Raw genomic sequence first — 18242 nt, forward strand, 5'->3', positions numbered from 1 at the left:
ATCCAAAACAGTCAGAAAACTAGCCACATATTGGCAGACCCCAGACCTCAAACTATATACTTTGTAAGTTTATAAGCCACTCCATAGATAGTATGTGAAAATACCGTATATACCACTCAGGGAACACTTAACTTTCAGAGATAATTTCCATATTCATACTAAATAATGGCACAGATCTCCCAGACATTATGATTGCACATATCCGTAGTCTTTATACCGATATTGCACTCATTCCCTGACAGACTGCAGCATGGCCATTAGTTAGAAGCTGCTAATGATCTTTGGAGCAGGTAAGTTTTTCCTGAGTGGTACATATTGGGCCGTCTGAAAACTGAGTTTAGTCTAGGACAATTTGTCTGCACTACTAATTAACAGCAGTTACATTACCAAACTAGGGCAGTCCCTATAGGAGAAAAACACAAGAATTATACTGTATTTTCACATACTATCTATTCCTGACATTGGAGTTGCTTATAAACTTACTTACGAAATATATAGTTTGAGGATCTGCCAATATGTGGCTAGTTTTCTGACTGTTTCGGATAACATGATACATGATTTTATTTTTTATTTTTTTGTCTCGTCTCGCTTGAATATAGGTCAGTGCTAAATAGTCTCCTGATGAGTCGCTTATGGTGAGGACGATGAAACCCGTAGAAGTGAGAGGCTTGGAGAGTGAGTGTGTATATGTCACCTCACCCTATATACTGAACTGTGGGGTATATGTTTTTTCTATTAGTCATCTATTGACTAACCTTCAGGGGGTGAATTATGGGTATAGTTTTACATTTGGAATTAATAAAGTTTAGTTTTATCCTTTTGTCAGCAAACATGAGGAATGACAAGAGACAACCCATTTAAGAAGATTCAATTTTGATTAAAACTATTCCAACACTATGAACATAAAAAAGGCTTCTCCCCTATGTGACGTCTCTGATGTCTAACAAGCAGCGTTTTCCGGTTAAAATATTTCCCACATTCTGAACAGGAAAAAGGCTTCTCCCCTGTGTGACTGCTCTGATGTCTAACAAGAAGCGCTTTCTGGTTAAAACATTTCCCACATTCTGAACAAGAAAAAGGCTTCTCCCCTGTGTGACTTCTCTGATGTCTAACAAGAATCGCTTTCTGGTTAAAACATTTCCCACATTCTGAACAGGAAAAAGGCTTCTCCCCTGTGTGAGTTCTCTGGTGATTAACAAAATGTGATTTCTGTGTAAAACATTTCCCACATTCTGAACAGGAAAAAGGCTTCTCCCCTGTGTGACTGCTCTGATGTCTAACAAGAATCGCTTTCTGGTTAAAACATTTCCCGCATTCTGAACAGGAAAAAGGCTTCTCCCCTGTGTGACTGCTCTGATGTCTAACAAGAAGCGCTTTCTGGTTAAAACATTTTCCACATTCTGAACAGGAAAAAGGCTTCTCCCCTGTGTGAGTTCTCTGGTGATTAACCAATTGTGATTTCCAGTTAAAACATTTCCCACATTCACAACACGAAAAAAGCTTCTCCCCTGTGTGCGTTCTCTGGTGTGTAACAAAATGAAATTTCTTGTTAAAACATTTCCCACATTCTGAACATGAATATGGTTTCTCTGCTGAGTGAATTCTCTGATGTGTAAAAACACTTGAATTCTGAGTAAAACATTTCCCACATTCTGAACATGAAAAAGGCTTCTCTCCTGTATGAGTTCTTTGGTGACTAACAAGATTCTCTTTCCGGTTAAAATATTTCCCACATTCTGAACATGAAAAAGGCTTCTCCCCTGTGTGAGTTCTTTTGTGTGTAACAAAATGTGATTTCCATGTAAAACATTTCCCACATTCTGAACATGAAAAAGGCTTCTCCCCTGTGTGAGTTCTCTGGTGTGTATCAAAATGAGATTTCTTGTTAAAACATTTCCCACATTCGGGACATGAAAATGAGTTCTTTGCTTTAGGAGCAGGTTGTATTTTAATGCCTCTTTTGAGACTTTGACTTTCCTTAGTAGTCAGTAATGAATCAGGCGTTGGGACCTGTTTCATAAGATCAGATGACAGATCTTTGCTGTGAATGGATGATGGTATATCTGGAGTAATAGCAATCACTTCAGTTGTATCTTGTAGGATCTCTAGATCATCAGATTTAAAAATTGAAGATGTCAGCTGTCCTTCTGATCTCCTGGTACAGTCATCTGCTAAGATAAAAAACATATTTTTTAATAAAATATCCTTGAGTTTTATATTTTTGAATATTTCTACTTAAACTGTCCATAAAAATAGCAAGCTATGTAAAAAACTATAATTATTTACCAAGGCAATGAGACTTTACAGTCTAATAGGAAACCTTGTTGGATGAACCAGTAGTGTGTGGTGTTGAACTGTTTGTTCATTCTGCCTCCCAAATATCGAATAAAGAGAAACCAATCAATGTTATGTAGGCGAAAATAATACCAATTCTCATCTCACAAAAAACAAGTCCCCACTCAGGTCCATCATTTGTCAATAGAAAAACAGATAAGGTAGATTACAGTTAGTGCTATAGTTAAGGTTAATGCTGGAGCTAAAGTAACGGTTACTGTTAGGGTTACTGTTAGGCTAAAGTTAGGGTTTACTCTAAAGTTAGGGTTAGGCTGAAGAATTAGGCTTTTCTCAGTTGTCTCCCCAATAATTGGGTCATGTCAGTCATGTCAGAGTTTTCTAATTCCAGAAAAAAAAAAAAAAAAAACGAATAAAATGGCCCGTCAGTTTTATAGTGCAGAGGAGGCTTATGCACTTTTATGTTCTGACTGTGAAGAAAGTGCAGTGTCAGATGGCGATGAGGATTTCGAGGGCTTTAGTAGCAGCGACAGTGATAGCTCAGAAATGAGCAGTGATTCCGGTCCATCCTCACACACAAGGACCAGTACAACAAGAAGGACAAATAGCGCTTCTGGAGAAATGTCTCCAACTCAGGGAACAATGCCCAGTACTAGCACTGTCCTTAGTGCTCGTGAATTGGCGCACACCAATGTCCAAGGGGCTTTGCCTCTTGATGTAGCATTTCCCAGATGGGAGGCTTCGGATTCAGCTACTCCATTCATCCCTAATTTTAATGCCATTCCTGGTATAAATGTGGAGGTGGAAAATTTTGGAACAATTATTTTTTTAAATTTGTTTCTGACAGTTTGCTAGAGCATATTGTCCTACATATTTATATACGTCCCAATTCATCAGCCAGAATCCACGATCCTATTATGTGAGGTCAAATTTATGGAACCAACTAATGTCCTAGAAATTAAAACATTTTAGCACTTACATTCGCTATGGGGCTTGTTAAAAAAACGATCATTCAGTCCTATTGGTCCAACTGCCTTGTTCAAGCCACCCCTATGTTTTCTGCCGTTCTTCCTAGGACCCGTTATGAAATGCTCATGAGATTTTGGCATTTTAACAAGAATAGTCAATGGCTGCCCAGAAATGCCCCAGAACATGACAGACTATTCAAAATCAGACACATCATCGAAGACTTGACAGAAAAGTTCTTAAAGCTTTACACCCCAACAGAAAACATTTCCATTGATGAGTCCCTTGTAAAATTCAGAGGAAGACTGCACCTCAAGCAATTTGTTCCTTCTAAGAGGGCAAGGTTCGGAATAAAGCTCTATAAAATGTGCGAGAGTTCAACCGGATACACATCAGCTTTTCACATTTATGAGGGGAAAGACAGCAAACTAAACCCACCAGGAGGCCCTACTTATCTGGGGACATCTGGAAAAATCGTTTCGGAGATGATAACTCCATTTTTATAAAAAGGCTCCAATCTGTATGTTGACAACTACTACACCAGCATACCTCTATTTAAAAGTCTGGTTGAACATAACATAGGGGCTTGTGGGACCATTCGCAAAAACTGTCAGGTGTTTCCACAATCATTGGTCAGCAAAAAGTTCCGAAAGGGGCAGTCAGGGGCTTTACACAATGGAGAGCTGCTTGCCCTTAAGTATAAGGATAAAAAAGATATTTTTATCCTGAGCTCGATCCACACAGAAGCCACAAGGGCCACTGCAGACCAACAGGGATCCACTACTCCAAAACCTGTGTCTGTCATTGACTACAACAAATATATGGGGTGTGGACCTTGCAGATCAGGTTCTACAGCCATACCAGGTATCAAGAAAATCATATATCTGGTATAAAAAGTTAGTCATGTATTTGTTTCAGGTGGCCACATATAATTCTTTTGTGTTATGCAAAAAAGCTGGAAATGCAGATACTTTCCTTGATTATCAGGAAAAGGTCACTGAAAATCTTGCTTTTGAAAATTTTGTCCCCGCCAATCCTTTAGAATCTGAAGATGTCAGAAGACTCACTGAGCGACATTTTATTGCACTCATCCCAGTAACTGAAACAAGAACCCCCAGAGAAGATGTCGTGTATGTTCCTATAGGGGAATGAGGCATGATACCCGCTATTATTACCCACAATGCCCATCACTGCCAGCCTTATGCCTCCATGACTGCTTTACAATCTTCCACACAGAACCACGTTTTTGAACTGTTTTGACATTCAAGCATTTGGTTTATTTAGTGACAGACACATTTGAGTAGAGTTGACTTAACAATTTCCGGGGTTAGGTGGGGGGAGGTCTCCAGAGACACAAGCTGGGCACAATATATTGGGCACTACCATGATATTTTTGCAGTTTTTGCTCTAAAACTTCCACTACGTGTTTCTGGAAATCATCCATGTAGTGAAAATGATCACTATATCCATAGATGAATTCCCAGAGGAGTGTCATTTCCAAAATGGAGTCACTTCAGGGGGGATTCTGTTGTTCTGGCACTTAGCGGCTCTCCAAAGTGTCATAACAGCAGAATCCCCCCTGAAGTGACCACATTTTAGAAATGACACCCCTCTGGTAATTGGAAATGACACCCCCCCTGCAAATTCATCTATGGGTGTAGTGACCATTTACCTATCTACCTATTTTCCAATGTAAAATCTGGGGTTAAAACAACATTTTAGTGGTAAAAATGTAATTATTTTTTCTTCACTGGCCAATGGTATAATTTTCTATGGAACAGCTGTGGTGTCAGTATGCTCACTGCGCCATGAGAAGGTTTCATTTAGGGAAGTATTTGGTAAAATGCAGTCACTTTTGGGGGCTTATGCTTATCTGGCACCTCAGGGGCTCTGATAATGTAACATGTCACCCACAAACAATTCCAGCAAAATCTCCTTTCCAATATGACGCTCCTTCCCTTCCAAGCTCTGCCATGCGCCCAAACAGTGGTTTACCCCCACATAAGGGGTGTCAGAATACTCAGGACAAATTGCACAACAACTTTTGCGGTCCAATTTCTCCTGTTAACCTTTGGATAAAAATTGGAGGGCGAAAAGATCTTTTTTTAAAAAAAAAAAATATGATTTTTTATTTTCACGTTTCTACATAATTAACTTCTGTGAAGCACCTGGGGGTTCAAAGAGCCCACCACACATCTAGATAAGTGCCTTGGGGGTCTAGTTTCAAAAATGGGGTCACATGTTGGGGGTTTTCACTGTTTAGACATGTCAGGGGCTCTGACAATTTGACATGTCACCTACAAACAATTCCAGCAAAATCTGCTCACCAATATAGCGCTTCTTCCCTTCCAAGCTCTACCATGCGCCCAAACAGTAGTATTCTCCCACATGTGGGGTATCGGCGAGCTCAGGAGAAATTGCACAACAAATTGTATGGAGCAATTTCTCCTGTTACCCTTATGAAAATGCAAAATATGGGGCTAGAAAAATGAATTATTTGTGAAAAATGTTATTTTTTTTATTTCAACAAGTCTATGTTATAAACTTCTATGAAGCACCTGTGGGTTCAAGGTGCTCAATACACATCTGGATAAGTTCCCTGAAGGGGTCTAATCTCCAAAATGGTGTCTCTTATTGGGGGTTTCCACTGTTTAGGCAGATCAGGGGCTCTCCAAGCGCGACATGGCAACCGCTAATTATTACAGCATATTTTACATTCAAAAAATCAAATGGCGCGCCTTCCCTTCCGAGCCCTGCCATGCGCCCAAACAGTAGATTTCCCCCACATATGGGGTATTGGCATGCTCAGGAGAAATTGCAAAACAAAATTTATAGTCCATTTTCTTCTATTACCCTTGCGAAAGTAAAAAAAATTAGGTTTAAAGGAAAATTGTTGTGATGGTGGGATCTGACACTGATGTTCCTTGAGCTTGAAGTGCACCTTTTGTTTAGAAGTTTTTCTGGGCTCTTTTGTTACCATTCATATTATCCATCTCTTTGATTTGCCATGAAATTTCCTCCTGCGGCCACATCCAGGGAGGTTGGCTACAGTCATATGGAGCTTAAATTTCCAAATATTATGTGCAGCTGTAGTTACAGGAACATCAAGCTGCTTGGAGATGGTCTTATAATTTTTACCTGTAACATGTTTGTCTATAACTTTCTTTCTAATCTCCTGAGACAACTCTTTCCTTCACGTCCTCTGGTCCATGTTGAATGTGATACGCACCATGTCACCACACAGCACAGTGAGTATCTGTAGCCTCTATACAGGCCACTCACTGATTCCAGGATTGTAGACACCTGTGATGCTAATTAGTGGACACTCCGCGATTTATCATGTCCCTTTTGCACACTATTTTCAGGGAACCACCATTTCTGTCCAGGCCTATTTCATGAGTTTTATTTATTTTTTAATTCTGTGGAAGCATGGTGGAAAAGCAATGTCTGCTTTCATTTGATCATTTTCATAGATTTTTGATAGATTATTACTTTTGTCAGATTCAAGTTATTCCTGTGACCATTGTGGGATTTTCTGTCATTAAACAAGGGGTACCAACAATTTTGACCACGTGTGTATAGATTATAACCATCAGTGAATTAATTTATAAAATGGAATCACTTTACGGGGATTTCTACTATTCTGGTTTCTGTCATTTAGTTATATTAGGGCTTCTGCATATGGTGTGTCCAATCTCATCTGGAATCTGTTCCTGATGTCCAGCTGGAGTAATCTGCTCCATACTTCAGCCAATTGGAAAGTACCACACCCTACTAAAGCGCAAAGCACATGGCCAGAATCTGCCAGATACAGCGCTGTTCTCCTCTGGTTCAGTCCTCTGTGCTCAGCTTGCGGCTTGTGTATTTGTTTCCTGCTGTGACCGTGGCCCGTTTACTGACTACTCTTGTGTCTTCTGATTCTGTATTCTGGCCTTCTGGTTCTGACCCAGATACCTGACTAGTCTTCTTGCCATCTAACACCACAGAATAGCAGGTAACACCATAGTCCAAGCCTAGGGATCCCTGTGTAAGTCCAGATCCATGTAATGGTGTTAAAGGGCGATGAGCAAGGCAATCCTTGGGATATGGAAAGCAGAGAAGATAGTGCCAACCAGCAAAATGTCACTGGTGATGGCGGCGCCTGCGCAGTAGCATCTATAAGTAAGAGATAGAGGCTACTGGACAGGGGCCGCTGGTAACATTTTGCTGGATGTAATTTTTTTTCTAAGCCTCACAATAGCCACAATATTATAGGCATTATCAACAATAATATCAATGCAATTATATGCATTATGTAATAATGGGGGCAGGTCAGTGAGGGATCAGCGACCTGTCATAAGCCAATACAGATGAATATGTAATCATCGCACCACATAAAGCCCCACCCACAGCCCAGCCCCAGAGCCCCACCCACAGCCCCGCCCCAGAGCACGAGAATCTCATTAACTGAAAACTACAAATACAGATTGTTACGTGTTACGGAACCACTCAGCACCCAGAATATGTTGTGCAGTTATATGTATGTATAATAGGTTCCATGGGAGATGCATGTCCCTAATGCATCAGCCCACAGGCTGCGCCCAGCCGCCCCCCTCCCCCCCCACCTTTGTAATTCCCACAGTAAATATCGTCAGGCTCCGGCCACCTGCGGCTATTGTAATGTATGTCTGGCCTGCCGCTTTTCTATTGGCCTGCCACCTGTATCTGTGTGATATATTCTGTGTCCTGTGAGTAAAGTGTTGTCAGACTGGAAATACGTGGAGAAGCAGTGATCTTTTATATGCGCCCATGTAACCAATGAATTCCAGCCAGCGTCCTTCATTCAGACTCCAGCCAAAGCAGAGTGGATCTCCGGAAACACAGGGTGGTACTGAAAGAGGTACCTGAGATAGGAAGACCCCGTTACACTGGTGACAGCGGTGGGATATGATACCCCTTCTACAGGAGGAAAGGAATGAATGGAAATACCAGAAGTTAAAGAGGACTACATTAAAAGATCTGGTGGAAGCCCGAGGGTTGATCGCCAGCAACAAAACAAAAGCGGATTTGATAGCAGCCATCATGGAACACGACAGTGCAGCGCCCCCAATGTGAACATGGAGGAGACTGAATTCCAGAGGGAGGTAAAGAACAGACTGGCGTTCTATGGCCCGAACCCTGCAGTAGAGATCATATGAGAGGTGATGGCTGATATGCGTAATGATCTGAAGGAAAAGATGGCCGAGCGGACCAGGATAGAGCTAGCCAAGATGGAGATGGCAGAGCGGACCAAAGTGGAGCTGGCCAAGATGGAGATGGCAGAGCGGAGAGAGGATAGTCAGCGAGCAGAGGGAGCTGTGGCCTTCGACCAGGTACCTTCAACAGTAAGCCACAAAAAGATCCAGTATAATGCCTTCCGACAGTTGGGGGAGGCAGAAGACATTGATGGCTTTCTGCAGGACTTTGAGCGGCAGTGTGCCCTTCATCAAGTAAAGCCAGAGGAACGGGTTCAGATTCTGGCCAGCAAGCTGACAGGCCGGGCAGCGGACGCCTATCGCACGGTACCTGATGAGGACTGTATGGACTATGAGCGGATCAAAGAAGTAATCTTGGCCTGGTATGCGCTGACACCAGAGGCATACCGCCAAAAGTTCTGTGGACTTATAAAACGCGTAACCGATACCCACGCTGAATGGGCCTGTAAATTACGGCGGTCACTGCTACAGTGGGTACAAGGGAGCCAAGCAACCACTAAGGAGGACGTCCTCCAGCTCTTCTTCTTAGAACGATTCTTTAATGGACTAACCCCCGAGACACAGGAATGGCTTCGGGACAGGCGGCCAACGACTCTGGAGGAAGCCGCTCGTCTGGCCGATGAGCATCATGATGCCAGGAGGCCTCAGTTGTCCGGATCAAAGATGGTTACTAGGGGCCCGCCCATGGACCTGGAGGGCCCCAAACCACCGAAGATTGTAGGGGGACCAGCTAGAAACCCGGCCTACCACAGTCCCCCTGGGGCGCGATGCCACACCTGCCATCAGCTGGGCCACCTGCAAAGACAATGTTGCAACCGGACTCAGCATACCCAGTGGCCAAAGGCGGGAACGGCTACCTTCAGCCGGGCTGCTGTACACTGCTACCAGGGCGAAGCTGACCCAGCATTGGGGGCTACGACTAATCAAGGGGTGGAAGAAATGGAGGAAGTGCTGCATGAAGTAGACCCTGTGCAGGCAGCCCGGGCAGATAATCGACAACAGCATCGATAGGTCGTGTGGGTTAATGGGAAACGTATGCAGGGACTAAGAGATTCCGGGGCAACTTTGACCCTTGAGAAGCCTCATCTCGTCCGGGACTAAGAGAAGACGGACCAGACAGTGGCAGTCCGTGTAGCAGGGGGAGCTATACATCGACTGCCCACTGCCAGGATTCACCTGAACTGGGGAGTCGGGGATGGCCTTGTTGAGGTCGGCTTGATAGAGGATTTGCCTGCAGACGTCTTGCTGAGAAACGACTTGGGGCCCATGTTGTCTGCATTCTCGGTTTCCCCTCTGGCTGAGACATATCCTGTGACCACCCGGAGACAAGTTCGAGCTGCGGAGGTGGAATCACACTCAGAGGAGGCCCAGGTAAGACATCCCAGCCCTACACGTATTCCCATAGCCAGATACATTTCTTGGGCCACCCCAGATGAATTTAAGAGGGAGTTACTTGAGGATCCTTCATTGGAGGGATATCGTGGGAAGGCACAGGAGGGGAAAGGGGTACTGGAAGGGGAACAGTTTGCATGGAAGCAGGGACTCCTCTACCGGATCACAGAGCAGCACCACACAGGGACGAGCTCCACTATAAAACAACAGCTGGTAGTTCCCAAGAAGTATAGGCAGGAGCTACTGCGAATCTCTCATATACCCTTGGCCGGGCACTTCGGCGTCAGTCGCACCAGGCATCGTCTGACACAAAACTTCTTTTGGCCGGGGGTAACCTATGATGTTCGTCAGTACTGCCAGACCTGTGACAGTTGCCAGCGCATTGGCAAGAGGGGGGAATCGATGCAAGGCCAAATTACGCCCCCTGCCCATTGTGAAGGAACCATTTCTGATAGGGCCGTTAGCCAAACCCAGTCCGTCAGGGAAAAGGTATATATTGACAGTGGTAGATTATGCCACACGGTATCCAGAGGCAGTTGCATTACCTAACATACTGGCAGAGTCGGTGGCGGCCGCCCTGCTCCAGGTTTTCTCACGGGTAGGATTTCCCCGGGAGATTATCTCGGACCAGAGTACCCAGTTTACAGCAGAGGTGACCAACCAACTGTGGAAGTGGAACTGCGGGGTAAAGTCCATTAGAAGTGCCCCGTACCACCCGCAAACCAATGGTGTTATGAGTTCATTTTCTCCTTCACCTCTGATGTCTGATGAACTCCCTCTGCTGGTGAAAGGAGTTAGTGAAATTGATCTGGATGGGAAGAACCTGTCATCTGAACAGGTGGAGTGTGATTGGACATCCGGAATTTCTGAGTGGATATAAGGCAGCCGACGCCCTTGCAGGGTTGCTGGTGATCCTTTCTGCTCTGAGCTCTGGCATCCAGTTTAGTTCCTGTCTACTAAAAGCTAAGTTTTTGCTCTGCTATTTTTTCCATGAGATTTTGTCTGTTTACTTAGTGTTTGTGTTCAGCCTGCCCTGGTTGGGATGGGCTGAACTCCATTTTTGCCTCTGATCAGTTGATCTCTTTGCTCTGTCTTCAGAATATACCTGAGTGCTGATATAGTGATTTTGAAGTCTAGTGACTTCAGGGCCTTTTCAATCAGACGTGTTGGACATTATTTTTGGCAGGGTTTTTTTACGGGTTGCAGCCAGCATCTTTTCTGTCCTTTCCTATCTAGTTAGTTGGGCCCCATCGTTTGCTCAGCCTGTCTTTCTGTCTGTGTTTGTGTTTTCATCTGTTTTTCACCGACAATACATGTTGGGGGCTGTCTATTGCTTTGGGGTCTGCTCTGGGGCAGTTTAGATTTCCCCTTTCTTTCTTTAAGCTTATTTAGCTCTCCGGCTGTGATGAGTGGTCTAGGGCACCGTAGGAACCCCCCACGGCTACTGTTAGTTGTGGTGAATAGGATCAGGGGTCTGCAATCTGCAAGTTACCAACCTCTCCGGTTTTCTGGACTTAGCTTGTGTTTTTGTTTTTTTCCTCCTCCGGTGACTCATTTATAACACAATGGGTTGTGTGAACGCTTTAACAGGACATTAAAACAGCTCATTGGGACTTTTACTAGGACCTACAGGGACTGGGAGAAATTCTTGCCACACCTCCTGTTTGCCTATCGGGAGGTACCCCAAGAATCCACGGGGTTCTCCCCGTTCGAGCTGGTATACGGGAGACTGGTAAGGGGACCCCTAGACTTAGTGCTAGAACACTGGGAAGGGGAGGGCCTCATAGAAGGGGTACCTATTGTACCCTATGTGCTGGAATTCCGGGACCGCCTACAGGAGCTGACCCAGGCTTTACGTGAGAACATGCAGGAGACCAAGCGGCGCCAGCGTGTATGGTACGATCGGAGGGCCAGAGAGCGCACCTTGGAAATAGGACAGAAGGTCCTGGTGTTAGAGCCCACTAAGCAGAACAAGTTCCAAGCTGCATGGCAGGGGCCCTACCAGGAAGTGGGGAAAATAGCCGACACAACCTATAATGTCACCGATTGTGACGACCCCAGAGTTATCCGCATGTTCCACGTGAATATGCTGAAGCCCTACCGGGAGCACCCTGAAGAGGTAGTGGCCATCTGTGCACCTGAAGCAGAGGATTTAGCTGGACTTCCCTTGCCGGATGTCTTAGGGGAAAGGACTCAGTCTGAAACATGGGACCAGGTACACTTGGGTGAAGACCTAGGCCCCCGGGAGAGACAGCAGGCGGAGGAGTTGTTGAGGCAGCGACAGAGGATGTTTTCGAGGAGACCAGGGCACACTCGCCTGGCACAACACAAGGTTGAGACCCAGGATCAGACCCCCCTGCGACAAAACCCCTTCCGCGTCCCTGAGTCTGTACGAGAGGGGATCATAGAATCAGAGAATCGTAGAGTTGGAAGGGACCTCCTGGGCCATCTGGTCCAACCCCCTGCTCAAAGCAGGATTCGCTAAATCATCCCAGTCAGATGTCTGTCCAGCCTCTGTTTGAAGACATCCATTGAAGGAGAACTCACCACTTCTCGTGGAAGCTTGTTCCACTCATTGATCACTCTAACTGTCAAAAAGTTTTTTATAATATCTAATCTGTGTCTCCTCCCATTCAGTTTCATCCCATTGCTTCTAGTCTTTCCTTGTGCAAATGAGAATAAAGTTGATCCTTGTACAATGTGACAGCCCTTTAGATATTTGTAGACAGCTATTAAGTCTCCTCTCAGTCTTCTCTTTTGCAAACTAAACAATCCCAAATCCTGCAACCTTTCCTCATAAGACAGGGTTTGCAGACCGGTCACCATTCTGGTTGCTCTTTTCTGAACTTGCTCCAGTGTGTTGATGTCTTTTTTAAAATGTGGTGCCCAAAACTGGACACAATATTCCAGATGAGGTCTGACCAAAGAGGAGTAGAGGGAAATAATGACTTCACGTGATCTAGACTGTATGCTTCTGTTAATACATCCTAGAATTGCATTTGCTTTTTTTGCTGCTGCATCACACTGTTGACTCATATTCAGTCTGTGATCTATTAGTATACCCAAGTCTTTTTTACATGTGCTGTTGCTTAGGCCTATTCCTCCCATTCTGTATATGCTTTTTTCATTTTTATTGCCCAGATGTAGTACTTTGCATTTTTCCCTGTTAAAAACCATTCTGTTAGTTGCTGCCCACTTCTCCAGTTTATTTATATCTTTTTGAATCCTCTCTCTCTCTTCTCTAGTATTAGCTATCCCTCCTACCTTTGTGTCATCAGCAAATTTAATCAGTTTACCCTCAATACCTTCATCTAAATCGTTGATAAAGATGTTGAACAATACAGGGCCCAGGACAGAGCCCTGTGGTACCCCACTTGAGACATTCTTCCAACTGGATGTGCAGCCATTTACGACCACTCTTTGGGTCCGATCACTAAGCCAGTTATGAATCCACCTAACAGTTGCCTTGTCCATTCCATACTTAGTCATTTTTTCAATAAGGATTGTATGAGATACTTTGTCAAATGCTTTGCTGAAGTCAAGATATACTATATCTACAGCATTTCCTTGATCCACCCAATCAGTGATTCCGTCATAGAAGGAAATTAAGTTTGTCTGACATGACTTATTAGTTACAAACCCATGCTGACTCTGTTTAATCACTTCATTCTTATCCAGGTACTGACATACATGTTGTTTAATAATTTGTTCAAAGGTCTTTCCTGGTATAGAAGTCAGACTCACCGGCCTATAGTTGCCTGGGTCCACCTTCTTCCCCTTTTTGAAGATAGGAACAACATTTGCTCTTCTCCAGTCTTCTGGGACTTCTCCTGTTCTCCAAGAATTTTCAAAGATTATGGAGAGGGGTTCAAAAATTTCTTCTGCTATCTCCTTCAGTATTCTGGGGTGTAATTCATCTGGACCTGGAGACTTGAATTCATTTAGGTTAGCTAAGTGTTTCCTCACTATCTTTCTGTTTATAGATATCCTGGATTCTTCTATTCCCTTAATAGGACAGTGAATAACAGTTGATGTCACATTTCCTTTCTGAGAGAAAACAGATGCAAAATAGGAATTTAAAAGTTCGGCCTTCTCAACATCCTGTCTTACCATTTCATCATTTTCATCCTGGAAAAATCCTATAGCATCTTTGACTTTTCTTTTACTTTTGACATATCCCCAAAATCCTTTATTATTGCTTTTGACATCTCTTGCAAGCCTCAATTCATTGTCAGCTTTAGATAATCTGATTTGTGCCCTGCAGGTTCTGCAGACAGCATTATATTCTTCTTTAGATATGCCTCCCTCTTTCCATTTTATAAACATTTTTTTCTTCCTTTTTAGCATGTGCTTAAGTTCTGTGTTCATCCATCCTGGCTTCCTTAAATGCTTCCTATTCTTCCCTCTTTTTGGAATTGTTAACAATTGTGCTTTGAGAATTTCATTTTTCAAGATTTCCCATCCTTCCTGGACATTTTTGTCTTTAAGGATATCCAGCCATTGGATCCCTCCAATTCTCTTTCTGAATCCCTTAAAATCTGCCTTTCTGAAATCTAACCTTGACGTCTGAGTCTTCACAGATCTTCCTCCTCTAGTTATCCAAAATTCTAAAATAGCATGGTCGCTACCTCCTAGGGTCCCAGCCACTTTTACCTCCTCAACCATTTCCTCCCTGTTTATAAGGATTAGATCCAAGGTAGCAGTTCCCCTTGTTTTCTCCCCTACCTTTTGGAAGATAAAGTTGTCAGCAAGAGAGGATGTTAAATATTAATAATCCGTTAATTTCTTATAAGACTCAGTTCTGTACATTGCTTTAGCTTACACGACATAGGCTATTTTTGAGCTTGGCTCATGGTAGAAAGACAGCTCCATATATGTAGAGACCATGTGCTTTAGGAGACGTATATAATTCATGGCTAACTGTAGAGGTCGCTCTTGCTCCCTCCCCATCATGAGACACAGACGCAAGATGACATAACTGAGCAACTGGTATGTTACTTTACTACAAAGAAGCCTAAGAGAGCCAGAGGCCATTTGCCATGTGGGATCTTAGAGAAAGAAGATGAAAAGCTTTTGCAATAACGGACAATTTCTCTTTCACCTATTTTTATGTTTTTCTGTAATAATCTTTTCTTTGATGGAAGAAACCAAATAAACCACTACATTTTTATCTGGTAACTAGTCCTGAGTATTTTACAGGATAAGCATTATTTTACATTGGAGAGCCAGCCAGATCTGTATTTTTGTACTTTTTTGTGGATTTCCATCCACTTGCCCAAAAGGGGATTGAACTTTGTTAACGTCATATGTGCAAGTTATCAGGAAATCTACTACTTACAAGAATCACACAGAACCTAGAAGTAAGAATTGCCAGATAGATTGAGAAGTACTACAAGTGCCAAGGTGCCAGACGTGCTGAAGCCAAGACGTGTGAAGACAAGAGCCCAGCGTTGTCCATTAAAGGAACAAGCTGAGAAATTTCAAGGTAAGAGAAATGGATGTAATTAATTCTTATGCTAAGCAGAGTAGATTGAAATTTAAGTCTGTAGACAAGTCTAATCCAGAAGTATTATGGCTAAGATTATATGCTGAGTGCGAACTGGCGAATCAGAAGTTAGACTGTAAATTCTTCAATAGAGAAAGAGAGAGATTAAAAAATATTCTACAGATGGTAGATATATTTCATAGATCTGTATCAGAGAAATCCAAAAATGATTGTGTAGAGGATAGTGATGTTCCCGAGATTCACTGTAATGTGGAGAAACAGTTACAAGTAGCAGCAGCCATTGAAGGTGACCTTGCAGACGTGGAACAAGATGGAGAAGTAGGAGGAGACTTCAGAACTGACGTAGAGGACGTACAAGGGAAAGACGTACCACTAAAAATAGACGACTCACAGGCCAAAATACAAAGTAAAGTAAGAAAAACTTTGCTAAAGATATGCAAAATAATACCTGCATATGATAATACAATCCATGTTTGTAGAAACTCTGAGGTTTTTGAAAGTTGTGTTGATAAATTTGATTTATCTAACGAGGAGAAGAATCAGTTGTTCAAAATGTGGATCCCTGTAAATTTTGCTAGGAGATTGACTTTAAAGTTATCTGGTGAAACACATGAGAATTTAACTGATAAGGACAGATTAAAGATTCATCCAGATATTGATATTCTTCAAAAATTAAGGATTGGTCGGAAGGAATGTACCTACACTTTCATGTCTATATTTCACCGCTTGTATAGAATGGTCATGGAGAATGTCAAAACACCGTCCCTCATAAGGAGTTTTGTAAGCAAATTTTGGTTTTTAAATCCTGCATCTCGTGTTATTGCGTCACAAAAAGATTCTTTGTTTGAATGTGCGCAATCCCTTGATTTTGCCAGAAAACACGAGAATCGTGAAAGGAAAGTAAATTGTGCTAATTTTGTGAAGACAGGCAGAGTAAAATCTTATCAGAAGCCTGCATTAGCAAAACCTTCTAAAATGAGTTTTCCTCAAAATCAAATCTATGAAGAACAAAGAAAATCACATGTTTGTTATAAGCCATATGGAATGATGCAAAGAAACACTGAAAAGACACAAATTGAATTAAGAAAAATGATGAGTTCTGATTTTCTTTCTGTAACAAAGATGGCCGAATGTGACAGACAGAAACAGGTGGTGAGTGACATCATGGCCTGTAAACTGAATACTCTGCTCCAAGAATCTATCAGCTTCAAAATGGCAAGAACCTTTCAGGATATTTTTTGCAGAGAAATAAGTATGGGTGTAGGAATTGGCTAGGAAAAAAGTAATATATATTGTGTAACAGTGTTATACAATTAGTGAGTTATATGTAATTATTTTATAGAGTATAATCCTGTAGTTTTATGGTTTGTGGATATATACATATTCATACAGTAGATATAGAGTGTTTGTAGAAGTAGAAATAGTAGAACTGTATTTTTTAGTGAAAATTAAAATTTACTCCAGTAATAAAATTTAGAATTATGAATATGATATTAACCTTCTCTTTTATTTTTCCTTAGAATTTTCATTTCAAAGCAGGACTTAATCGGGAAAAATTCTCTTACAAGGATTTATGACTTTATTTACACAGGAAGTTGCAATAGGTGTATGATTTTATATATATCTAACCCTTAAAAGGAAATAACTAATTGCATTTTAAAATGTGTGTGTGTGTGTGCTTTTCCTGCATGGCTTGAATGACAACCACAGCATGTGAAATTTGAACCTTGTTCTAATAATACAAGTATACCAGTATACTATGTCCCTGTTCTTAGGAAAATAATTTTTAAGGGGTCTCAACTTTTGCAAACCAATGGAATTTTTTTTCCAGGCCTAAATGTCAAGTATAGCTATACAATATATATTTATGTCATGTGTATTTGGGGAATATTCTAAGAAATATTAAGAGACTAAATTTAAATAGTTTACAATGCATTGATAATTAGGATAATTTGGGTTAAAATACGTGTATTCATCACACCTTCGTATGTGAGGTATTTGGTTTAAACTTAAATATGTGACACAGTCTGAGTGACAGTGACTGAGTGTATGAGCAGCTGCTGAGCGAGTAATGTGATACGTTTGTATGAGACCTCAGGATTCTGAATGAGAGAGAGAAAAAAAGAGAAAAAAAACAAAAAACCAAAAGCCTTTATCTTTAGGAGAAATATGCAGATCAGTTAAATTATTAGAATATTAGGATATATAATGAAATATTATCTATACAACATATATTTCTATAGTAATTATTATTTCTTGATTTAGTTAATTGTGGATAAGTGCAAAGTGCAATCGCACATCAAAATGGTTTATGCAAATTAATTTTTCCAAAGGATAATTTTATGATATTCAAATTAATTTTGATGGTTACACATCTTCAGACAAATAATGGTATAAGCAAGTATAAATTCACATAATTTATACATTAATTATTTTTAATTTTGGTTTTGATAAATGAATTATTTCATGAAACAATATTTTTTGGTATTAAGGGGGAACTATGTTTTTTGATCCTGACTACATCGTCACATTTGATTAATACCTCTTCTTCACACATTTTAATAGGAAATAAATAAATAAGGTTCAATGGTATAAGTATTGGGTATAATAACATTAAGTATTATAAAGAGTCATTTCTTTACAGTAAGAGGAATATTATATGCAAAGTTGCATAATTTGAATATTTTGGTAACACAAGTTTATGACAATTATGAAATAATCCAGATCATGGAAATATTAAGGGTATATGTTACTGAAGACATAACTACTCTGCATCAACATAAAGGCCTTATTCTTATTTTTATTCTTACTTTTCATTATTTTTAATTCTTTCACCAATATTTAGTAAAGTA

The 18242-nt window shown here is 41.6% G+C and overlaps 1 protein-coding gene across 1 annotated transcript in view; it reads right to left on the bottom strand.

Moving 5' to 3' along the window:
• Positions 1–856: 856 nt before the first annotated feature.
• The window catches only part of LOC141047147 (uncharacterized), a 35853-nt gene continuing 18467 nt past the window's right edge, over positions 857–18242 (bottom strand). The window contains exon 3 of the mRNA XM_073542105.1: positions 857–2168. Within this exon, the coding sequence (XP_073398206.1) occupies positions 895–2168 (1274 nt within the window). The 3' untranslated portion in view covers positions 857–894. The remainder of the gene's footprint in view (positions 2169–18242) is intronic.

This window comes from Dendrobates tinctorius, unplaced genomic scaffold (assembly GCF_039654945.1).
Source record: "Dendrobates tinctorius isolate UK_male_01 unplaced genomic scaffold, ASM3965494v1 ptg000126l, whole genome shotgun sequence".
In the NCBI taxonomy this organism is placed as follows: Eukaryota; Metazoa; Chordata; class Amphibia; order Anura; family Dendrobatidae; genus Dendrobates; species Dendrobates tinctorius.